Below are 22,409 nucleotides of genomic sequence, written 5' to 3'. Positions count from 1 at the left end.
TGAAGCTACTCACGCAGAGAAGAACAGCTGCTGCTACATCATCATCCGTCATCATTTCTGCTACACTGGCAGGGCTAGGGGCCAGGACTCTATTCTTCGGGTTTTTGGGGGATGTTGCTCCGGGTCCGATAACTGGCAACCCACCCGACGTGCACGGTGTGAGGTCTGGCAGCAAGCTATCAAATACGGCGCATTTCTCGGCTTTTAAAAAAAACGCTATGCGTCGCCAGCTGTTTAATCGGATTCTTGGTGTTACCTCCTTTGACAGTATCACAGTATCAGCTTAAAGCACTTGTTGCAGGCTGCTGAGTTTGCATATTTTGCTGTGAAGTACAGGCAGACTTTTGACCGCTTCGCCTTGGACATTTTTAATCTGTAGCTCTGCTCTAACAGAACGTACGTACCTGGCCCCGCCTACTATCCTCGGAAACGTAAAATGATTGGCTAGAAGTGTATCACAGCTCAGGAAAAAAAAGCACCGAAATAAAGCACGGTCTGGTTACTACCGTTTATGTCAGAACCGGTGCCATCATGGCACCGGACACCGGTACCCATCCCTATTCAGCACTCAGGCTCACCCAAGCTCAAACTTCTCGTTGAGAAAGGGGTGTCGATTGCATTTAGTGACCAGTTGATCCAATCCATAATTCCTCTTTTAGGTTTTAGAGAACAGACTGTGAGAGAATGTTCCAGGCAAAAGTAAGTAAAAACACGATCTATACAATAATGACACATTTATTGACTTCCAACAACTAAAGGAAAAATTTAAACTTCCAGACCAAAATTTTTTTAAATTTCTACAAATAAGAGACTGGATCAAAGAAAAAACCAAAGGAACTTTCCCTGAGATTCCCAAAGAAAGTCCTTTTGAAACGCATCTTTGCACCAAACCATGGAAGTCAATAAAAGGAATAGCATCTTCAATATACACTATTATTAATGAAAAATTACCTGACTACAACAAAACGGCTCTGAAAAGAAAATGGGAGGCAGATCTGGGCTATGTTTATGAAGAGGTAGAATGGTACCATCTAATGGAACAGGCACAGACCATGTTAATTTCCACAAATCATAGACAAATGCAATTTAATATATTCCACAGGACATATTATACACCTTACAGATTACATAAAATTGATATTAATTACTCTCCCAAATGTTTGAGATGTAAGGTGATAGATGGTGATCTCCTTCATATGCTGTGGAATTGCCCAGTAATAGAGGAGTTCTGGAGACGGACTACTGAAATAATTTCAAGGGTGATTGGGATCCAAGTCGAAATGGACCCAAAACTATGGATTTTAGGTGACATAGATTCTATAAACGTGGATTACCACAAGAAATATTTTATTTTACTTGCAAGTACTGCAGTTAAAAAATGTATTCTGACACATTGGAAATCTGAAAATTCTCCAACACTGAGATATTGGATTAATGAGTTAGCATCCTACTGTACACCTGAGAAGATATCGCATAGTGTAAAAGGGAAATACGGAACCTTTAAAAAAATTTGGGGACCATTTCTTTCAGTATTACCGTCTTTGGACTTGACAGAATATAGAGATGACGTAAATTCCTCTGGGTTTACCCTGAATTTATCCTTGGTTAGGCCCTTCTGATCAGAGTTCTTGAATGTTGTGCTGATTCTTGTGTATAGACGGGTGTAAATATGGGCTGTTTGGATACACGAATGTGATGAAGTTGAGAGCCATACAGGGGTAAAGGGGTGGGGGGATGGTGGGGAAAAAAAAAAAAAAAAAAACACAAGACAAGACAAGGACATAAGAAGCTAAGCAGGGAAGATAAGGGAGAGGAGGAGGAGGAGAGGAGAAAAGTGCGACCGCCTTCGTCAAGAGCAAGAGCAGGGTCCTCTGTCTTCATTTTGGCTTCTTTGTCTCCAAATCTTCCGTCTATAAAGTAGTTTATACTCCACCATTTAGCACCTCTAGACACCTGTGCCTGCTGCTGCAGCGGAGTTTATTCTTTGCTTACGTCTTAAATTGGCGCGGTCGCTATTGCACAGCGTTATTGGCTGCAAAAATGCAGATGAAAGGTTTGAATATTAATTCAAATTGTGGGTGTACTCAGTAGCGACTTTTGATTTTATAAGTAGCCAAGCAGATTACATGGTGTAAGTTGTACTCAAGTATGAGTAAAATTACACACTTGAAAAATTACTCATAAAAGTACAAGTACCCAAAAAATCTACTTAATTACAGTAACGTGAGTATTTGTAATTCGTTACGTCCACCCCTGGCTATAACGAACTGATCGGCATAGTATACAGGAATATGTCACGGTTCGGGGCAGCAGCCGTGTGAAGAGTGGAAGGAGGACTCAAATGCAGCACTTATTCAGATGTGAAGGGTGATTTATTAACAATACCAGACATAAAGTGGAGATGGCAAACAGAACTAAGGACGAACTAAACTGGGATCAACTACACAAAGGAGTGGCAAACCTGAACATGAAGGGAGAACAGCAGGGAGAGCACGCAGGGGATTTCACAAGGTATGAATACAGACGACGCGACGAGGAACACAGGCAAACACACACTATAAGTACACAGAGAGACACTGGGAAATCACACACAGGTGGGAGACACAGCTGGACCTGATTAACCTGACGAGACAGGGGAACACTAACACCAGGGACCAATAGAGGGAGCACAAACCCAAAACCCAGTATCTAAAATCCCAAAACACAAACCATCCCAAAACAGCCCAAGAATAATAAAGAGAATAATAACAATAAGGAACACAAACACAAAGTCACTGAGTCATGGCCGCAGGACCATGACAGAATATCTGTATGGCCTGGAAGTCACGAGTTCAAAATAGGACACTCCTCATAGGGTGGTCAATAGATGTAGCTATACTACATATATCATTAGCCTGTGGTAGAGAACCCAAGCTTGAAGGATAGAGTGCCTGAAGGGGCAAGACGGGATTTTTTTGTAATTTTATTTATCATTTTAGCCCATTGCTAGGTAGGAATGTCCTCATGTTTTAGGCAACATGATGGGATTAAAATAAAACATTTATTAATCAGATTTGTAAATATAAACATGGTCTTATTTTGATTAAATTAAACTGATGGGGTGGTGTTGTGGTGCAAAAATGCAAAAACATACTACTTTGGTCCTACTTTTGCTGTCATGCATAAATGAGTTATTGTGGATATAAATTACATTTTACTACCATGAAATGAAAATACCAATGTTGTTTAATAGGATGTTATATGTGCATAAATCATTTTAGTGTCTTGACCTGGCAACCACGTGGCATCCACTCTGTAGATAAGAGCCTTTAGGGGCCTAAAATGTACCTGTGTGCCAAGTTCAGTTGCTCAACTGTGTTAAGGGAGTTGGTGGATAAAGTAGCAAACACACAGACAGACAGACACTTCATGTGTTAAAGTGAGATGCACTAATGTCAGGATTTAGCATGGAAATGCTTAGTTCCTCAATAACCCGCAATATATTTATATGTAAAACATTCAGTTCAGTTCAAGAATGAAAGTTAGACATTGACATGACCATTATGGACTGATATGGGCATCCAGAGAGGATTTAAAAAGGTATTGCGTTGGTGTGTTTTAGGTTTCTAACCTCATGATGTCTCATGTACAGTACATTACATAGTGAGTGCTTAAAATGAAGACTTTACTAAAATGAAACAACACATGATCTGATTAATATGAAGGAAACCCCTGTGAAAGAATCATAAATTACATAAACTAGTCTGAAAAATAAATGATAGATGAAAAATAATAATAATGGATTGCATTTATATAGCGCTTTTCGGGACCCTCAAAGCGCTTTACAATACCACTATTCCTTCACTCTCACATTCATACACTGGTGAAGGCAAGCTACAGTTGTAGCCACAGCTGCCCTGGGGCAGACTGACAGAAGCAAGGCTGCCATATCGCCCCATCGGACCCTTTGGCCATCACCAGTAGGCGGTAGGTGAAGTGTCTTGCCCAAGGACACAACGACCCAGACTGCAAAGTTGCATAAAGTCAGTTAGGAAGGCAATAAAATATATCTGGAAAATAAAGCCACCAATTAGAGAACAGCCCAGGGATCTCCTGGTGGGTTTAAACATGCTCATGTGGCAGATTTCTTTTCTTCTTTTATTAGGTAAACTGTTTTTATGTTGATGATGCTGGTACTATCCTTGTGATAGCCCTTAAATTTCTATCAGGACACTTTGACTTTTTATTGTTTCCACACCTGGTATATTGACATGAAGTGCCCGTAAACATTTTCATCCTTTCATGTTTTATTGTTTTACAGCATCTTGATTCTCTATATAATTAGACCTATGGCACATAAAAAAAATGTAAAATCAAAATGCAAAAATGAATGACACCACAGACAAATCACCTCTAGCCCACCCCCCACCCCCAATTTATGTGCTCTTTTCCTATCAATGCAAAAAATATTTCTACACTTTCTTTTATGATTGTGTAAGCTGCATGCCTTTATATTGGGAATGTTATGGGAACTGTGCAAAGAACATGTGCTCTGTGGCTTTTCCTGCATGATGATGCTTGATGACATGAGAGTCCAATAAAAATTTAAAACCCACGTGGCTATAAAAAATGGAGTCAAGGTCCAATGGCATTTCATATTTCATTGGGATTTTCTTTTTTATATGCATGTGTTTTGAACGCTGACCCCATAAAACATAGACTATTGGTTAATTTTTTATCTTTCGGGCAAATTTTATTTGGCTTTGGAACCGTGGGCATAAAGGGCAGTGATCCAAGCTCACTCCTTCTCTTTGTCAGGTCCATTTTCCTGGACAGGGGGAGAAACTGGACTCGTCTCATTTCAAGGACCCTAGCCCCAAAGTGTGTGCAAGTTTTAAGGATCTGCTGATATTCTTCTTCTGCCACAACAATGTCCACGCTGAAGCCAACCACCATGCTGCCAGCTATCTGTGACAATGCTGCCACAGCCTGCTCGGGCACAGACTGCCTTGTTCCTCCCAGTAACTTCAATGCCACCCTGAGTGTAGTGATGAGCACGGTGCTCACCATCATGCTCGCAATGGTCATGTTCTCCATGGGCTGCACAGTGGAAGCTGCAAAGCTGTGGGGCCACATTAAGAAGCCATGGGGCATTATCATTGGCTTCCTCTGCCAGTTTGGCATTATGCCTTTCACAGCTTTTGCCTTGTCACTGGCTTTTGGGGTCCAGGCTGTGCAGGCAGTGGTCATCATCATCATGGGCTGCTGTCCAGGTGGCTCAAACTCCAACATCATCTGCTACTGGTTGGAAGGAGACATGGACCTCAGGTGAGACCTTGGGCAGGTTCATTGCTATTTTTTCTTTTTCCCTTTATGTTAAAGAGCAGACTTCTCTGAGCCTTTTTCAGCTGGTGGTTTCTCCCTGTTAAAAAAGGAACCTTCTTTTTTCCCTACTATCACCAAGTGCTGCTCTTAGAGGACCACTATGTTTACTCTATGATAACTATTTGTTTCTCTTGTGTATGTAAACTAAATAGAACATTTTCATGTTTTTTGGATCCCAGAACACTCTTAAGCTATTTTAAGGAAGACTTTCTTGTTGTGTAGCTACCTGGCAGGAGAACAACAGAATTAATGTATTACAAGTTTTTATTGGTCTAGAGTTTTATTTACATTTATTCAATGTTAATGCACTATTTAAATAAAACAAATTGTGTTAGTGTGTATAAGCACAGCTAGGGACAAATGCAGAAAACTCATCAGTGTCCAAATCCTTCGCTCCTCAGTATCAGTATGACAACCTGCTCCTCTCTCCTGGCCTTGGGGATGATGCCTCTCTGTCTTTTAATCTACACCAGTGTATGGACATCCAGTGACACCATCAAGATCCCGTATGACAGTATCGGTAAGGAAAGCTCTCGCAGAACTGAAACACCTGTAAGAATTTCAAACATGTGCCTTTAAGAATGTGTATTATCAGGATGTAACTGTGAATGCTGTTCCTGCCTCTAAGGCAGTGGTTCTCAAAGTGTGTGGAGCACCCCACTGGTGGGGCACAAGTTACCTGGCAGAAAGGTTATGCGGAACTAACATCAGAATCACTTTTATGGTGGAACAAAGACATTTGTGGCAGCTAGGTTAATAATATGCACATCCACTGCATCCCCTGAAAAGCTGCAGCCGCGTGTGCAAGTCTGTCGGCTGTCGACTTACACATGCGGCTGCAGCTTTTTGGCTACAGCCTACACACATCAACAGTACCTAGTTCATTCTGTTTTAAGCTGGTGAGGTGTGTTTGCGGATGGCGCTCAGGTATGTTCACCTGCCCCGCAGACCACGCCCCGCCAAAGCTCTGCTATCAAAAGCAGGCTCACTGCAGCCACCATTAGTGAATAGTATTAAACTCTCATTTAAATGATATATTTTTCATCTCTGTTCACAAGTTTCTGGATTTTGTTTTTTTAACTTAGACTGAACATTATTTTTCCATGTCTGATAATGTTCACATTCTGTTTAACTTGTTGCTTTTTTGAAGAAGTAGTGCAGACTAATGAAGCAGTCTAGTGAAAAAAGTTACAAGTTGTGAAACTGGGTGATTGGGACCCACAACCAGTTTCACACCTTGGCTCAGGCGATTAGAGGATCATCAGGGGGTCCTTTTGTCCCTCTGTGGGGGGATACTCCCACTGGGTTTATATCTGGGACTCCCCACCATTTGACCTTAGAACTGAAGAATCAGAATCAGAATACTTTATTGATCCCTGGGGGAAATTATTTTTTGTTACAGTGCTCCATTTTAAACCAACATTAAGACAAGACAGACAATACGCTAACTAAGAATAGTACAATATATACATATATATACATACATACATACATAAGTCACTTATAAATAAATATTTGGAAAAGAAACATGTGTAGTTGTAGCAGCAAACAGTGTGTTAAGTGGATGCGTTGTACAGGGAGATGGCCACAGGCAGGAATGATTTCCTGTGTCGTTCAGTGGTGCTTTTCGGTAATCTCAGTCTCTCACTGAACGAGCTCCTGTGACTGACCAACATGTCATGGAGTGGGTGGGAGGTGTTATCCAACATTGTCTTTATCTTGGACAGCATCCGCCTCTCCGACACCACCTTGAGGGAGTCCAGCTCCATCCCCACAACATTGCTGGCCTTACGGATCAGTTTATTAAGTCTGTTGGCATCTGCGACCCTCAGCCTGCTCCCCCAGCATGCAACAGCATAGAGGATCGCACTGGCCACCACAGACTCATAGAAAATCCTCAGCATTTTCTGGCAGATGTTGAAGGACCTCAGTCGCCTCAAAAAATAGAGACGACTCTGGCCCTTCCTGTAAAGTGCTGTGGTGTTTTTAGCCCAGTCCAGTTTATTGTCAATGTGTACTCCAAGGTATTTATAGTCCTCCACAATGTCAACACTGACCCCCTGGATTGAAACAGGGGTCAAGTGTTTCCTGGTCTTCCTGAAGTCCACGATCAGTTCCTTGGTCTTTGCCACGTTGAGCTGCAGATGATTCTGCTCACACCACGTGACAAAGGAGTCGACCACAGCCCGGTACTCTGTCTCATCATCCCTGCTGATGCATCCAACCACCGCAGAGTCATCAGAAAACTTCTGAAGATGGCAGGTCTCTGTGCAAGAAGCTTGTCGGATGAGAGGTGAAATGTCTTCAAGTAACTTAAAGAAGTCCAGACGCTTTTCTTTGCAAGCTCATTTGACTACGATGACCTGGATGACTGAGAACCTTCACAGACACAATCTACTATTTTGCATCATCAGGTATCACTCTGGCAGCCCTAATCATCCCGATTGCTGTGGGAATGTACGTAAAGCGCAGGTGGCCTGAGATGGCAAAAAAGATTCTGAAGGTAGGAATACTCTACAGCACAGGTGTCAAACTCCAGGCCACGAGGGCCGGTGTCCTGTAGGCTTTAGATGTTTCCTTGATCCAACACAGCTGATTTAAATGGCTAAATGACCTCAACATTTCTTGAAGTTCTCCAGAGGCCTGGTAATGAACTAATCATTTGAATCAGATGTGTAGACCCAGGGAGATATCTTAAACCTGCAGGACACCGGCCCTCTAGGCCTGGAGTTTGACACCCCTGCTCTGCAGTTTATTGAATATAATGCTACAGGTTTAATGTTTTCACTTATAACATCTTGTGCCTCTGTGACATGTTTCTTTTTAGAAATAGCATTTCCATCATACATACTGGGGGGATGTGATATTTCCATTTTACAGTGCCGAACCAGTTAAATCACCTGGACTGGGTTTTAATGGAGTGTTTATGTTGTGCACAGGTTGGATCCATTGTTGGCTTGGTTCTCATTATTGTTATAGCTGTGGTTGGAGGAGTCCTCTACCAGTCGTCCTGGACCATTGCTCCCTCCCTGTGGATAATTGGCACCATCTACCCCTTTATTGGATTGAGCCTTGGGTTCTTCCTGGCTCGCTTTGTGGGTCAACCCTGGTACAGGTGAGGTGACAGCAAAATGTTTCTGACACAGCTACATTTAAAATTTGACTTATTGATGAGGTTCGTCATTGTTCCTTTATTTGTTCAGATGTCGAACCATTGCACTGGAGACAGGTTTCCAGAATGCCCAGTTGTGCAGCACTATCGTCCAGCTGTCCTTCAGCCCAGAGGAGCTGGAAATCATGTTTGTCTTCCCCCTCATCTACAGCATCTTCCAGCTCGTGTCAGCACTCGTCTTTGTGGGATGTAAGACCTTAAAACAAACAACACATACATTGGCCATTTTCTCCTGCATCGCTTGACTTTTTTTTAGTTCTTGGTCAGTGAATGCAGCTTCCTTATTTTCCTTCTTTTCCTCCATTGTGATGTTTTTTTGCTGTGTTGAGTCAACAGATTGAGCCAGGTGCTGTGCCATATAAGGATTAAATATTTAACCCAAGTTTAACCAGTAATAGAGTTGCAGCATGCTTCATGCTTCTCTGGTGGTTTATCTGTGTCAGAGATCAAGTATCATGACACCTATGACAGCAGCGGTGATGCCCAACTAGCTGCCACACAAATATCAGCTACAGGTACCCCTTTAAAAAGGGCCAAAGGAGCTGCCATTCCCTGATGGAATGAGCTCTCACTCCCTGGGGCAAAGCAAGACCTTTGGTGCTGTACGCCAGTGAGCTTGCTTCTATAATCCAGTGGGACAGCCTTTGTCTGCTTCACCAATCCAGCCAGAGGTAGAGCTCTGTGTAAACATACAGCTGGTAACATAAACACACATTCTGAGTGCTCTCAATGTGGGTACGTAGCACACACACTGGACAAAGAGAATGCATCCTCCTCTGCTCCTCAGATGCAAAAGGAGGGAAGCAAAAGCTCAGCAACTCAAACTCCATTCAGTTATAAGATGCAGGCTTGACCTTGGGAAAATAGGCAGCATTCGGACGCAATACGACCTTATGGCCATCAGGAGAGAACTGTGCAAGAGGGATGCACTGCAACGCATGTAGGTCACCCACTTACTTTGCTGAAGCCAAAGTGAGAACTGATGCAGTCTTATATGAGAGAAATTTCATATCCACAGACTCAATGGGTTCAAAAGAGGGGCTACATATGCCTCCAGCACTAAAGAAAAGTCCCAAGCAGGGACACTGGACTTAAGCACAGGTCTCAGCCAACAAACCCTTTTCAGAAAAGGTATGGTGAGGGGATGTGCACCTGGTGTCACCCCGTCAAAGCCAAAATGACAAGCAGATATAGCTGCTAAATAAACCTTAATCGTTGAAAATGAAAGGACCTCATCCAGCAGCTCCTGCAGGAATTTCAAAACATTCACAAAAGAGCACTGGAATGGGACAGTGTGGCGGTCCTGGCATCATTGCTCGAAGGCTCGCCATTTCTAACAGTACAAGCCTCTAGTGGATGAGGCCGTAGTGTTCTGAATTGTCACTATCACACTAGGTAGCAGACCCTTAGCAATCAAGTTTGACCTCTCAGCAGGTAAGCATGAAGACGCCACAGATCCGGGCGCAAATGAATTATTTCTCCTCCCACCTGAGAGAAGAGGTCCCTGCGGAGGCTAAGTTGACTAAGTTGCCAAGGACTCACTGCTAGCAGGCTGATTATCTCTGAATACCAAGACCCTGTGGGCCACCAAGGGGCCACTACAATCAGTCAGAGAGACTGCCGACGCAATCTCTCTAAAATTGGAGATATCATTTCCACTGGGGGAAATGCATACAGGAGCATGACTGGCCATTGGTGCGCTAGCGCGTCCATGCCCAAGGTTGCATTGTGAACGATTATTGAGAAGAACAGGGGGCAGTGAATATTTACCCTGGAGGCAAAAAAAGATCTACCTGTGCATTGCCAAACAGATCCCAAATCTGAGCCACTATCAAAGGGTGCAACCTCCATTCCTTCACCAGAGTACCCCCCTTGGGGGAAATGAACACTGCACCATAACAGCAGAGAGCGAGACAGCTTTAATAGGGGAAGGGAGGGTGTCCCTCCCTGACTGTTTATGTAAGAGACTATTGTTGAATTGTCCTTCCTGTATAAGACATGCTGGCCCTCCAGGACTGGACGGAAATGTTTGAGAGCTAAGAACACTGCTAACAGCTCTAAGTGGTTGATGTGAAGATCACGCAGGGCTGCGGACCAGATCCCTCTCACTGATGCACCCTCGCACAGCGCTCCCCACCCCCTTAGGGAAGCATCTGTGGACACCACCTTGCAAAACAACACCCTCCCATCTGAGAGCCCTGATGCAGTAGCCTGGGCTCCGTCCAGGGATAGAGAACTAGCATGCACGATGCGGTTACCATCAGCCTCCTCCAGAGGTGACGCGATGCACACAGGTGGTGAGAGAGAGTCCAGCATTGAAACACTCTCATCTTTACCAGTCTAAGTGGCACTACAGTGATCATAGATGCCATCGTGCCCAACAAATGTAATATCGTCTGGAAACGCAGTCTCTGTCCCAGATGAAACTGAGCGAAGCTGTAATGAAACGCAGCCACGCAGCCAGGTGCAAGCGTGTCACTGAGGCAACTGAGCAGCCAGCTGGCTGACCTGCAGCATCAATGGCGGGGCGTTGTGTGTCTGTGTCTTTAGCACTGATGCACTGATGCTCTAACATCTATGAACAATTTTAAGTGCAACATCTTCATGAGTTTTTATGTCACCCAGGAGTTTTTTTGTTTAGTGGGATGTTTTATTTGCTGTTATTTTTCATCCCTCACTTTTCCTTTCAATTCTACTCTCTTTAGTTTGCAAACCAAAAGGTTCTGTGTTGGGTTTAGGTAATTACAAGTATTTTAAGTAATTTAGAGAGAAAGACTTTGGTTTGGGTTAAAACAAACCCCCTAAAAATAGTAATCCTGCACATTTACCAGTGATGAGATGGACCTAACACAATCTCACTAATGCCATACTCCAGTGCAAATCGGAACACATCAGAAGGAAAGACTTTGCTTAAATTAGCAATGCCTGTGTGTTTGAGAAGATGGGGCTACTTAATGTCACAGAGGTGAGAATAGCCTTGAATAAACATAGGTTTTAATGTGTGAAAATGTGGAGTGAGGGGATTGATGGAAGTTAGAGTTCACATTGTTGAAAATGATATGGAGGCCGTCTTCTGCAGAATACCTTGAAATTTTCACTTTTCTTTCAGTCCTGGGCACCAAACATTTGAGAACAGTGGTTTACAGATTATCATAGATGCTTACTAATTTTGAAACTGAACAGAAAAGAAGACGTAGGATGCTTCAAATTGTCTTGTTATGGCATCTTGCATAGATGCTTTGTCACTGAAGTCCTGTTTATTCCACTTTTAAAGGTTTTGTCCAAAGGTGTTTGCTCACTGGTTCTGAATCTATGGTTTGTTTCCTGTCCAGGCTTCCAGCTTTACAAAAGGTATTGTGGTGGCGGTTCGTCTGCAAACAGTGACACTCCGTACTTGGAAGGTCACAATCCTGATCTAGAAGAACAAAAGTACCGCCCACGGGAAAATGGTGGCTTTGAGGGCGATGAGAGCAACAACACGGATGTGAAGGATAAAAGCACTGACAAAAGCACTGAGCTGTGATGCAGCCCTGAAAACCAGAGATGTTCGGTTGTTGGTATGAGCAATAACAACTGCATCACTGAACACACCATTCAGACTCTACTGTGAAGACACAATGCACTCTGCAGGCTGTATGTGCACCACACTAAACCATTTGGAAAAGTTTTAGCTGAACAGGGTTGCACAAATTTCTTCCCCGGGACAGTCAGTATCTAACTTCAAGTGGGAACGTGGTGGGGACCAACTGCTGAATTATGTGTTATTTACTTTTATTCATATGTAAATATTTAGAACCACTTTGCCTGTACATTGTTAGTGTCTCTTAATGAGTGCTTCAGTGGTGGAAAACAGGGTGGTTTTTTGTTGTTGTTGTTTTTTGTAATGTGACAGTCATAATTTATTTGATATTACTGTTATTTCAAAAGCAACAAGAACACAGTGATGACAATAAAGAACAAAATGTGATATACTGATGTAGTTACAGCGTAAGAAAAATCTATGTGAGATCCAGTCATGTAAAAGGTGCTGTGGAGTTGTTTTTTTGTTTTTTTCAAAGTGTGTGATTGAAACGACCCTGCCTGATGAAGTGACACTGAGGTACAGTTACCACAGAAGGATAACTCAGATGTGGGTGGTGATACATACAAATAATCTGAAGAAACACCAATTTAAAAAACTGAGTGCAACTGTACTTGCTTTGGCAGAGGGGTTGGCAGTTAAATAAATGCAATGGACAAGAAGTAGAAATCAAGTAGGATGTAGAAAACCCAAAAGTATACAGATCAGTTTAAGTTACACAAATACAAGAAAAAATGTAAATAGATTGCTATAACATTAAAGAAAAATGTGACATTTCTTATATAAAAAATATGGTTACCAATAAAGCTGTTAGCATGAATTAACTGTGTAACAGCTCCATAAAAGTAGATAAAGATAAACAGATTTTTGTTATTGTTGTTATCTAAAAAAGCATATTTGTTGGATGTTATTTATGCCCTGCCGGGCACACATGGGGCGGCGTAACCGAATGTGCAGCTTAGTATACAGGAACATCTGTGCCAAATATGGCCTAGAAGTCCCGTGGTCAAAATAGGACATACCCCGTAGGGTGGTCGAGAATAACCAAGCCAAGATCCTGTTGGACTTCCAGATACAAACAGACAAAGTGATTACGGCTAACCAATTGGACACAGAAGTGGTGGATAAGCAGATTAAGATGGCTGTAGTGATAGATGTAGCTATCCTAAATGACAGCAACATTAGAAAGACGGAACACAAGAAGCTGGAGAAATACCAAGAGCTGAGAAAAGAACTCAAGGAGATGTGGAGGGTGAAGGCAACATTAACCAGATTTGTAAATCCACCATATAGATAATAACCTGTAGAGGCCTAAAATGTACCTGTGTGCCAAGTTTGGTTGCTCAACTCTTGATTGTGTAGAGGGAGTTGGTGGATAAAGCAGCAAACACACAGATAGACATTTCATGTGTTAATATGAGATGCACCAGATTTAGCATGGAAATGTTTACTTCCTCAAGAATCTGTATTATGTTTATATGTAAAACATTTAATTTAGTTCACAAATGAAAGTTAAATATTGGTATCACCATTATGGACTGATATGGGCATCCAGAGAGGATAAAAAAAGGTATCACGTTGATGTGTTTTAGGTTTCTAAGCTCATGATGACTCATGTACAGTACACTACACAGCAAGTGCTTAAAATGAAAACTTTAATAAAATGAAACAACACGTGATCTGATTAATTTGAAGGAAACCCCTGTGAAGAAATCATGAATTACATAAACTAGTCTGAAAAATAAATGATAGATGATAAATGATAGGTAATGGCAAAGTTGCATAAAGGGAATTAGGAAGGAGATAAAGACTTTAATAAACTAAAACAACACAGGTTGTACTCAGTGGTTAAGAAAAGCGGTAGAAGCACTTAACAGGACAGTCAGAAAAACTCACGACCACACTGGTACTGGGAATTCCACAGTGCTTGTCCTTTAGTGCACATTCTCTACATCTACCTTACAAGGCCCGCTTATCATACATGAAGCACAACCTGTGTTCCTACAACACAGTGTTCCTACAACATTGCAAGTAGTTAAAGAGGTGAAAGACTTAAGGTCCGTCCAGTCCATACGCTCACGTGCAGGTGCATACTTATGAAGTTACTAACCCTTACCTTGCATTGTCTTAAAGAGAAACCACACCATTGTGACTGTTACAACATGTTCTCATTAATTTGAATGAAACCCCTGTGAAAGAATCATAAATTACATAAACCAGTCTGGAAAATGGCAAAGTTGCATAACGTTAGTTAGGAAGAAGATAAAATATATGAAAAATAAAGCCACTAATCAGGGAACAGCCCTGGGATCTCCTGCTGGGTTTAAACACACTCACGTGGTGGATTTGTTTTTGTTTTTTTTAATTAGGGAGGCTGTTTTTATATTAACAGCATTTCAGATTAAAAATTAACTCATGTTCAAAATGGTTGATCATGCAGACTTTGGGGTGTTAATTAAAGATTATGTCACCATGAAATGACGAGCTTTTTCCTCCGTGCCTAGTCTCCTGTACAGAACAGAATGCATTCAGCTTGTCAAATTTACATACGCTTTCGATCGCTACAGTGTGACTCTGCAGTGCTGTGCTGTATGTTTGTAAGTTTTCTCCCCAGCAAACACAACAATGGCTACGAAACATTTTGAACCATCAAAGGCAACTGCGGTACCACCCATAAGGCAGAGGAAGGAACCATCGCACAAAAGGTTGGACTTCCGGACATGCTAAAGGAAGGTAGAAGTTACCGTATTTTCCGGATTATAAGGCACACCGGATTATAAGGCACGTTAAGCGAAACAAAACAGATAAGTCAAACTTAACTCATTCTTCTTGCTTTCTCTACTTGATTCATTGATGTTGAATTCTCTGGCAGCCGCTCTATTCACGTTCTGCACCTGAAACAGGGTTTGATCTTTGGTTTCATTCTATAATACTGGACTTATTTTTCTACAAAGGTTTGAACTTTGAGGGTGTTTAAACAAGAGAGAAAAGTGTGAAAATGTTCATGCCTGTCTGAGAAAAGTGTATGAAGTGTGTAGTGAGGGGTTTTTACAGCTTAAAACATCTATAATAATTTTTTTTTAAAAGCTGACTACTTTGCGGATTTGACCTATCTCAGGTTATTTTTTAGAACATAACTCCTACAATAAACGAAGGACCACACCTTTATTTTGTTTTATGGGCTCTGGGTTACTCATGTTTAAAAGAATGATTAAGAGACCAAAGACGGCCATATATAATTGTGCAAAGGACATGTATTCTGTGGCTGCTGCCTCTTTGAAACTTTTCCTGCATGATGATGCTTGATGACATGTGAGTTCATTAAAACTTTAAAACCCACAAGGCTGTAAAAACTGGAGCCATGGTGTAATGGTATTTCATATTTCATTGTGATTTTCTTTTTTATATGCATGTGTTTTGAATGCTGACCCCATAAAACATAGACTATTGGTTATTTTTTTATCTTTCCGCCCAATTTTATTTGGCTTTGAAACCGTGGGCATAAAGGGCAGTGATCCAAGCTCACTCCATCTCTTTGTCACATCCACTTTCCTGGACAGGTGGTGAAACTGGACTTGTCTCACCTCAAGGACTCTAAGAAGCCCCAAAGTGTGTGCAAGTTTTAGTATCTGCTGATATTCTTCTTCTGCAACAACAATGTCCACGCTGAAGCCAACCACCATGCTGCCAGCTATCTGTGACAAAGCTGCCACAGCCTGCTCGGGCACAGACTGCCTTGTTCCTCCCAGTAACTTCAATGCCATCCTGGGAGTAGTGATGAGCACGGTGCTCACCATCATGCTCGCAATGGTCATGTTCGCCATGGGCTGCAGAGTGGAGGCTGCAAAGCTGTGGGGCCACATTAAGAAGCCATGGGGCATTATCATTGGCTTCCTCTGCCAGTTTGGCATTATGCCTTTCACAGCTTTTGCCTTGTCACTGGCTTTTGGGGTCCAGGCTGTGCAGGCAGTGGTCATCATCATCATGGGCTGCTGTCCAGGTGGCTCAAACTCCAACATCATCTGCTACTGGTTGGATGGAGACATGGACCTCAGGTGAGACAGCGGGCAGGTTCATTGCTATTTTTTCTTTTTCCCTTAATGTTAAAGAGCAGACTTCTCTGAGCCTTTTTCAGCTGGTGGTTTCTCCCTGTTAAAAAAGGAACCTTCTTTTTTCCCTACTATCACCAAGTGCTGCTCTTAGAGGACCACTATGTTTACTCTATGATAACTATTTGTTTCTCTTGTGTATGTAAACTAAATAGAATATTTTCATGTTTTTTGGATCCCAGAACACTCTTAAGCTATTTTAAGGAAGACTTTCTTGTTGTGTAGCTACCTGGCAGGAGAACAACAGAATTAATGTATTACAAGTTTTTATTGGTCTAGAGTTTTATTTACATTTATTCAATGTTAATGCACTATTTAAATAAAACAGATTGTGTTAGTGTGTTTAAGCACAGCTAGGGACAAATGCAGGAAACTCATCAGTGTCCAAATCCTTCGCTCCTCAGTCTCAGTATGACAGCCTGCTCCTCTCTCCTGGCCTTGGGGATGATGCCTCTCTGTCTTTTAATCTACACCAGCGTATGGATATCCAGTGACACCATCAAGATCCCGTATGACAGTATCGGTAAGGAAAGCTTTCAAAGAACTGAAACACCTTAAATAATTTCAAACAAGTGCTCTCAATAATGTGTATTATCAGGATGTAACTGTGAATGCTGTTCCTGCCTCTAAGGTAACCTTTTTATAATCTACTTTTTTGCATCCTCAGGTATCACACTGGCAGCCCTTATCATCCCGATCGGTGTGGGAATGTACATAAAGCACAGGTGGCCTGAGATGGCAAAAAAGATCCTGAAGGTAGGAATGCTCTACAGTTTATTGAATATAATGCTACAGGTTTAATGTTTTCACTTATAACATCTTGTGCCTGTGTGACATGTTCCTTTTTAGAAATAGCATTTCCATCATACATACTGGGGGGATGTGATATTTTCATTTTACAGTGCCGAACCAGTTAAATCACCTGGACTGGGTTTTAATGGAGTGTTTATGTTGGGCACAGGTTGGATCCATTGTTGGCTTGGTTCTCATTGTTATTATAGCTGTGGTTGGAGGAGTCCTCTACCAGTCGTCCTGGACCATTGCTCCCTCCCTGTGGATAATTGGCACCATCTACCCCTTTATTGGATTGAGCCTTGGGTTCTTCCTGGCTCGCTTTGTGGGTCAACCCTGGTACAGGTGAGGTGACAGCAAAATGTTTCTGACACAGCTACATTCAAGTTTGACTTATTGATGAGGTTCGTCATTGTTTTTTTATTTGTTCAGATGTCGAACCATTGCACTGGAGACAGGTATCCAGAATGCCCAGTTGTGCAGCACTATCGTCCAGCTGTCCTTCACCCCAGAGGAGCTGGAAAAGATGTTTGCCTTCCCCCTCATCTACAGCATCTTCCAGCTCGTGTCAGCACTCGTCTTTGTGGGATGTAAGACCTTAAAACAAACAACACATACATTGGCCATTTTCTCCTGCATCGCTTGACTTTTTTTTAGTTCTTGGTCAGTGAATGCAGCTTCCTTATTTTCCTTCTTTTCGTCCATTGTGATGTTTTTTTGCTGTGTTGAGTCAACAGATTGAGCCAGGTGCTGTGCCATATAAGGATTAAATATTTAACCCAAGTTTAACCAGTAATAGAGTTGCAGCATGCTTCATGCTTCTCTGGTGGTTTATCTGTGTCAGAGATCAAGTATCATGACACCTATGACAGCAGCGGTGATGCCCAACTAGCTGCCACACAAATATCAGCTACAGGTACCCCTTTAAAAAGGGCCAAAGGGGCTGCCATTCCCTGATGGAATGAGCTCTCACTCCCTGGGGCAAAGCAAGACCTTTGGTGCTGTATGCCAGTGAGCTCATCTTTGTGGGATGTAAGACCTTAAAACACACGACATATACATTGGCCATTTTCTCCTGCATCACTGGACTTTTTTCAATTCTTGGTCAGTGAATCCTTATTTTCCTTCTTTTCCTCCATTGTGATGTTTTTTTGCTGTGTCGAGTCAACAGTTTGAGCCAGGTGTTGTGCCATATAAGGATTAAATGTTTAACCCAAGTTTAACCAGTCACAGAATTGCAGCGTGCTTCATGTTGTTTCAGTGGTTTGCCTGTGTCAGCTATAAAGTAGAGTTGGTACGATACCACTTTTTTATGTCCGATACCGATATCATAAATTTGGATATCTGCCGATACCGATATGAATCCGATATAGTGTGTTTTTTAAACAAAAAAACTGTTTTTTAATATCGTGCCGCTTTTTGTATAAGTTCATACTCAAGTTAAAAAACAAACACTAAAGCTATTCTGTTATACCTGCATGCAAAAAATACACTGCACCCAAAACATTTCATAGTTCAGCAAAACTGATCAATCTAACAAACTTAAACCTACTCTATCCTTCCTATTCTGGTATTTTAAAGAGTAAGCAACCTAACTAATAGGGTTCTAAAACTCCCAGCAAAAAATAAATAAATAAATAAATAAAATAGGGAACCACCCACCCTCCACCTCATGATGCTTAATCGACGTAATCAACTTTAATTTGATGCAGTGTGAAAAGAAAATGAAAAATGCACAGAAATAAATTATTTTCCAAAAATAATTAAATAGATTTAACATCTTTCTTCAACAGAATTGCAGACTGCACAGATTGTACCTGCCCAAAAAAAAAAGTACTAGCTTACTGGGGTATATTAGACTTAATAGTTGCTATATATAGTAATGGACTTCTATACATTTTACATCAGATTAAAATAATTATTTATTAAAAGCTAGATATTTTAAATGAGAATAAGAAAGAAAAGTATGTCTTTGTGCCCCGTTTTCCTTGTTAATGCCCTATCGGCCCCCTGGCAAAACTTTGCTAGATCTGCCCCGGCTGCATAGAAAAAGATCCTGGTGTAGAACATAAATAAATTCCAACAACAGCTTATCAAGCTTAAACGTGCTGCTGTTGTTCAGACCCTGGTTTCCTCATTCTCATAACTTCTTGGAGATGAAATGCCGGATTGCTAGCTAGGCTACAAATACACACAGCTGCTCTATCACGTGACAAGCACTGCTGCAACGTGCTACGGTTATGAGCCGAGTTACGCCGTGTGGCAAGTTTTGTGAGGTGCTTTCGTGATATTTAATGGATCGGATTACATTTTTTAAATTTTTCTCCGATTTCCGATCCAGTGATTTACGTCAGTATCGGACGGATACCGATACGTAATATCGGATCAGTCCATCTCTACTATAAAGTATCGTAATATCCATGTCAGCACATAGTTTGAATATTTTTTCCACCAGTTTCTTTCGGGAAAATTGGGAAAATGGATGACTTTACCTCACAGTCTTATTCCACTTTTAAAGGTTTTGTCCAAAGGTGTTTGCTCACTGGTTCTGAATCTATGGTTTGTTTCCTGTCCAGGCTTCCAGCTTTACAAAAGGTATTGTGGTGGCGGTTCGTCTGCAAACAGTGACACTCCGTACTTGGAAGGTCACAATCCTGATCTAGAAGAACAAAAGTACCGCCCACGGGAAAATGGTGGCTTTGAGGGCGATGAGAGCAACAACACGGATGTGAAGGATAAAAGCACTGACAAAAGCACTGCGCTGTGATATTGCAGCTCTGAAAACCAGAGACTTTGGACTGTTGGTATGAGCAATAACAACTGCATCAGTGATCACAGCATTTGGACTCTACTGTGAAGACACACTGCACTCTGCAGGCTGTATGTGCACCACACTAAACCATTTGGAAAAGTTTTAGCTGAACAGGGTTGCACAAATTTCTTCCCCGGGACAGTCAGTATCTAACTTCAAGTGGGAACGTGGTGGGGACCAACTGCTGAATTATGTATTATTTACTTTTATTCATATGTAAATATTTAGAACCACTTTGCCTGTACATTGTTAGACATGTGTCTTAATCAGTGCTTCAGTGATTGTAAACAGGGTGTTTGGGGTTTTTTGTAAGGTGACAGCCATAATTTATTTCATATTAATGTTATTTCAATAGCAACAAGAACACAGTGATGACAACAAAGAACAAAATGTGATATACTGATGTAGTTACAGCTTAAGAGAAATCTATGTGATGATTGAAATAATAATTTAATAGTCATACATAAATGGTTAATAAGAATGTAATCAGTCTTTGAAAGTCTGGGGTTTCAGTGATCAGTTTTTCTGTCCATACTCAAGCATCAGACTTTGAAATCAACATATTCACACTTTAATGTATGAGTCTGCTGTACTGCAAAGGGACTTTGTTTAATGAAGCAATTACAGTTTAATTTCATTTACTTGGACATTTTTTTAAATGATGAACACAAACAGTTTTTAATGAATACATTTCTGTTCTCAGTTGTGTAGTTATAAATAAAGATTATTTGCATGTTATTGTTTTTGTGCAGTTGTTCCAATGTCCTTTGTCTTGTTTAAAAAAAAAAAAAGACTAAAGCTTGTCTTTGACCGTAGTGTGGTAAAATGTGAACAGCTGCACGTAGTCTTGGTTCAAGGTCACAATCATAATGTTATGTAAATAGTCACCAAGTTGAACAACAAATGCAACCCATGGAAAACAATAAAGGACAAGATAAGTATGGCTGGAGTTATTGGATTATGTCAAGTTTCATTCATAACAGTGGCACTGTGTCACCCCTGCCATCTAACACCTCAGTTGCTTCAAGCATAGGCTTAGCATCTACAAACATAATATTGGTAATGATGTAGCCATCAGAGATTAGGATTATCAGTCAAATTCAGGGAATTGTTGATGACACGTAAAATAACCTTCAACAAGGCAAAAGGTTAAGTTTAACAGGTCCCTGAATTAAACTTAACTTTCGAGGACCTGACACCTTTACCTTGTTGAAGGTTATTTTATGAGGGCATCCCCCAACTTACATGAAAACTAGTTGTCTAGACAGTGGCCTGCATGGGTTTCTGTGTTGGTCAACTATCCATCCATCCATCCATCCATCTTCATCCGCTTTGTCCGGGGCCGGGTCGCGGGGGCAGCAGCCTAAGCAAAGAGGCCCAGACCTCCCTCTCCCCAGCCACCCCTGTTGGTCAACTATATATTTCATTTTTGGATACTTCCGTTGTAGGCTTGTTATTAGTGAGTGAGGCCTGATTAAGAGGTCAAATCAATGCTGCAGATTAAAGGCACAGCTGTCCACAAACAAAAGTGCAAACTGCTCTGATAAAGCAGGGTCATTGCTGTGACTTAAGTGTATGCCTAATTGTCTTTACAATGATTCCGTGCTTATGTCTGACTGAGTAGTCCTCAAAACACAATTTTGGAGAAGAAGTCACAGTGTCTTTATCCAACTAATTCCACTCCTTTATCAAACACACTAAACCCTATAAACATTCACCACAGGTTTTTGTGAAATTAAAATCTGTAAGAATGCCACAGCAGAGCAACCGGACTGGGATCATTCTGCTGCAATGCTGGAGGCAACCCGTGAATTTGTTTGAATGGCATTCAAATCCTCCATTGACTCAGCAGCAACTTCAGGCAATTCTGACTGAAGAGTGGGCTGCCAACCCACAAAATTACATCTGGAGGTTGTGCCTCTATGTGTCTGAACAGGCATATTACAACAGTGATCAGTGAGGATAGGGTGCACACTAATAACTGATTGTGTATTTTTTTATTTTTGTAATCTGCAGGGTTGTCACTACAACAATATACAGTGCTTATTTTTCTTGTTTTGGTCCTCCTTCTGTTTGTTTTGTCACTGATTAAGTTAGGAAATTCAGTGGTCATTTGCCTGCTACACAAACTACACCAGAGAATTTACTCGTGGTGCATTATTAAATCCTTTGACTGTGTATTTGCTCTCTAAATACTGTCAAAAACATCAGATAATGTCGGCTAGATCAGTAGAGACTGATTATTAGCTAAAGTTAGCTTTATCTAGTTTCCACCCAATGAACTGTTTTTATTTTGGTACTGTTCTGGTCGAATTGGGCTTCGTTGTTTATTTTAAATTGCCTTTAAGGAGAGTGAACTTAAATAGTGAAAACAGCCCAGACTTATTGGAAATGCACAATGATATACTTGTTTTTGAATCTTTCATCAAAGCTAGTTCCAGGGTTTCAAATGGCTGGAGTACCTTGCTAAGAATGCATCTTTCTGTTTTGTTTATCAGGTTTTTAGTAAGAATCTAAATAACAACATTTATGAAAGGCGGAGTTAGGAGTTGGCAGTGTTTACAGCAGATAAAAACAGCA

At 41.3% G+C, this 22,409-nt stretch overlaps 2 protein-coding genes across 2 annotated transcripts; both read left to right on the top strand.

The window, feature by feature from the left end:
- The first annotated feature begins 4,909 nt into the window (after window positions 1-4,909).
- LOC146651427 (ileal sodium/bile acid cotransporter-like) lies at window positions 4,910-12,411 on the top strand. The gene is made up of 6 exons (XM_085385140.1): window positions 4,910-5,307; window positions 5,766-5,884; window positions 7,779-7,867; window positions 8,304-8,479; window positions 8,568-8,725; window positions 11,869-12,411. Exons 1-6 carry the CDS (start codon window positions 4,910-4,912, stop codon window positions 12,057-12,059), a joined length of 1,131 nt encoding a protein of 376 aa, XP_085241266.1. The 3' UTR covers window positions 12,060-12,411.
- Window positions 12,412-15,773: 3,362 nt separating this feature from the next.
- On the top strand, window positions 15,774-19,784 carry LOC146651426 (ileal sodium/bile acid cotransporter-like). The gene is made up of 6 exons (XM_085385383.1): window positions 15,774-16,171; window positions 16,630-16,748; window positions 16,893-16,981; window positions 17,187-17,362; window positions 17,450-17,607; window positions 19,594-19,784. Exons 1-6 carry the CDS (start codon window positions 15,774-15,776, stop codon window positions 19,782-19,784), a joined length of 1,131 nt encoding a protein of 376 aa, XP_085241509.1.
- The last annotated feature ends 2,625 nt before the right edge of the window (window positions 19,785-22,409 follow it).

The sequence above is a fragment of the Rhamphochromis longiceps genome, linkage group LG16 (genome assembly GCF_057381845.1).
Source record: "Rhamphochromis longiceps isolate RC_006_pf linkage group LG16, R_longiceps_female_GT1.1, whole genome shotgun sequence".
Taxonomy (NCBI): Eukaryota; Metazoa; Chordata; class Actinopteri; order Cichliformes; family Cichlidae; genus Rhamphochromis; species Rhamphochromis longiceps.
This window is presented reverse-complemented; position numbering and strand designations above follow the sequence as displayed.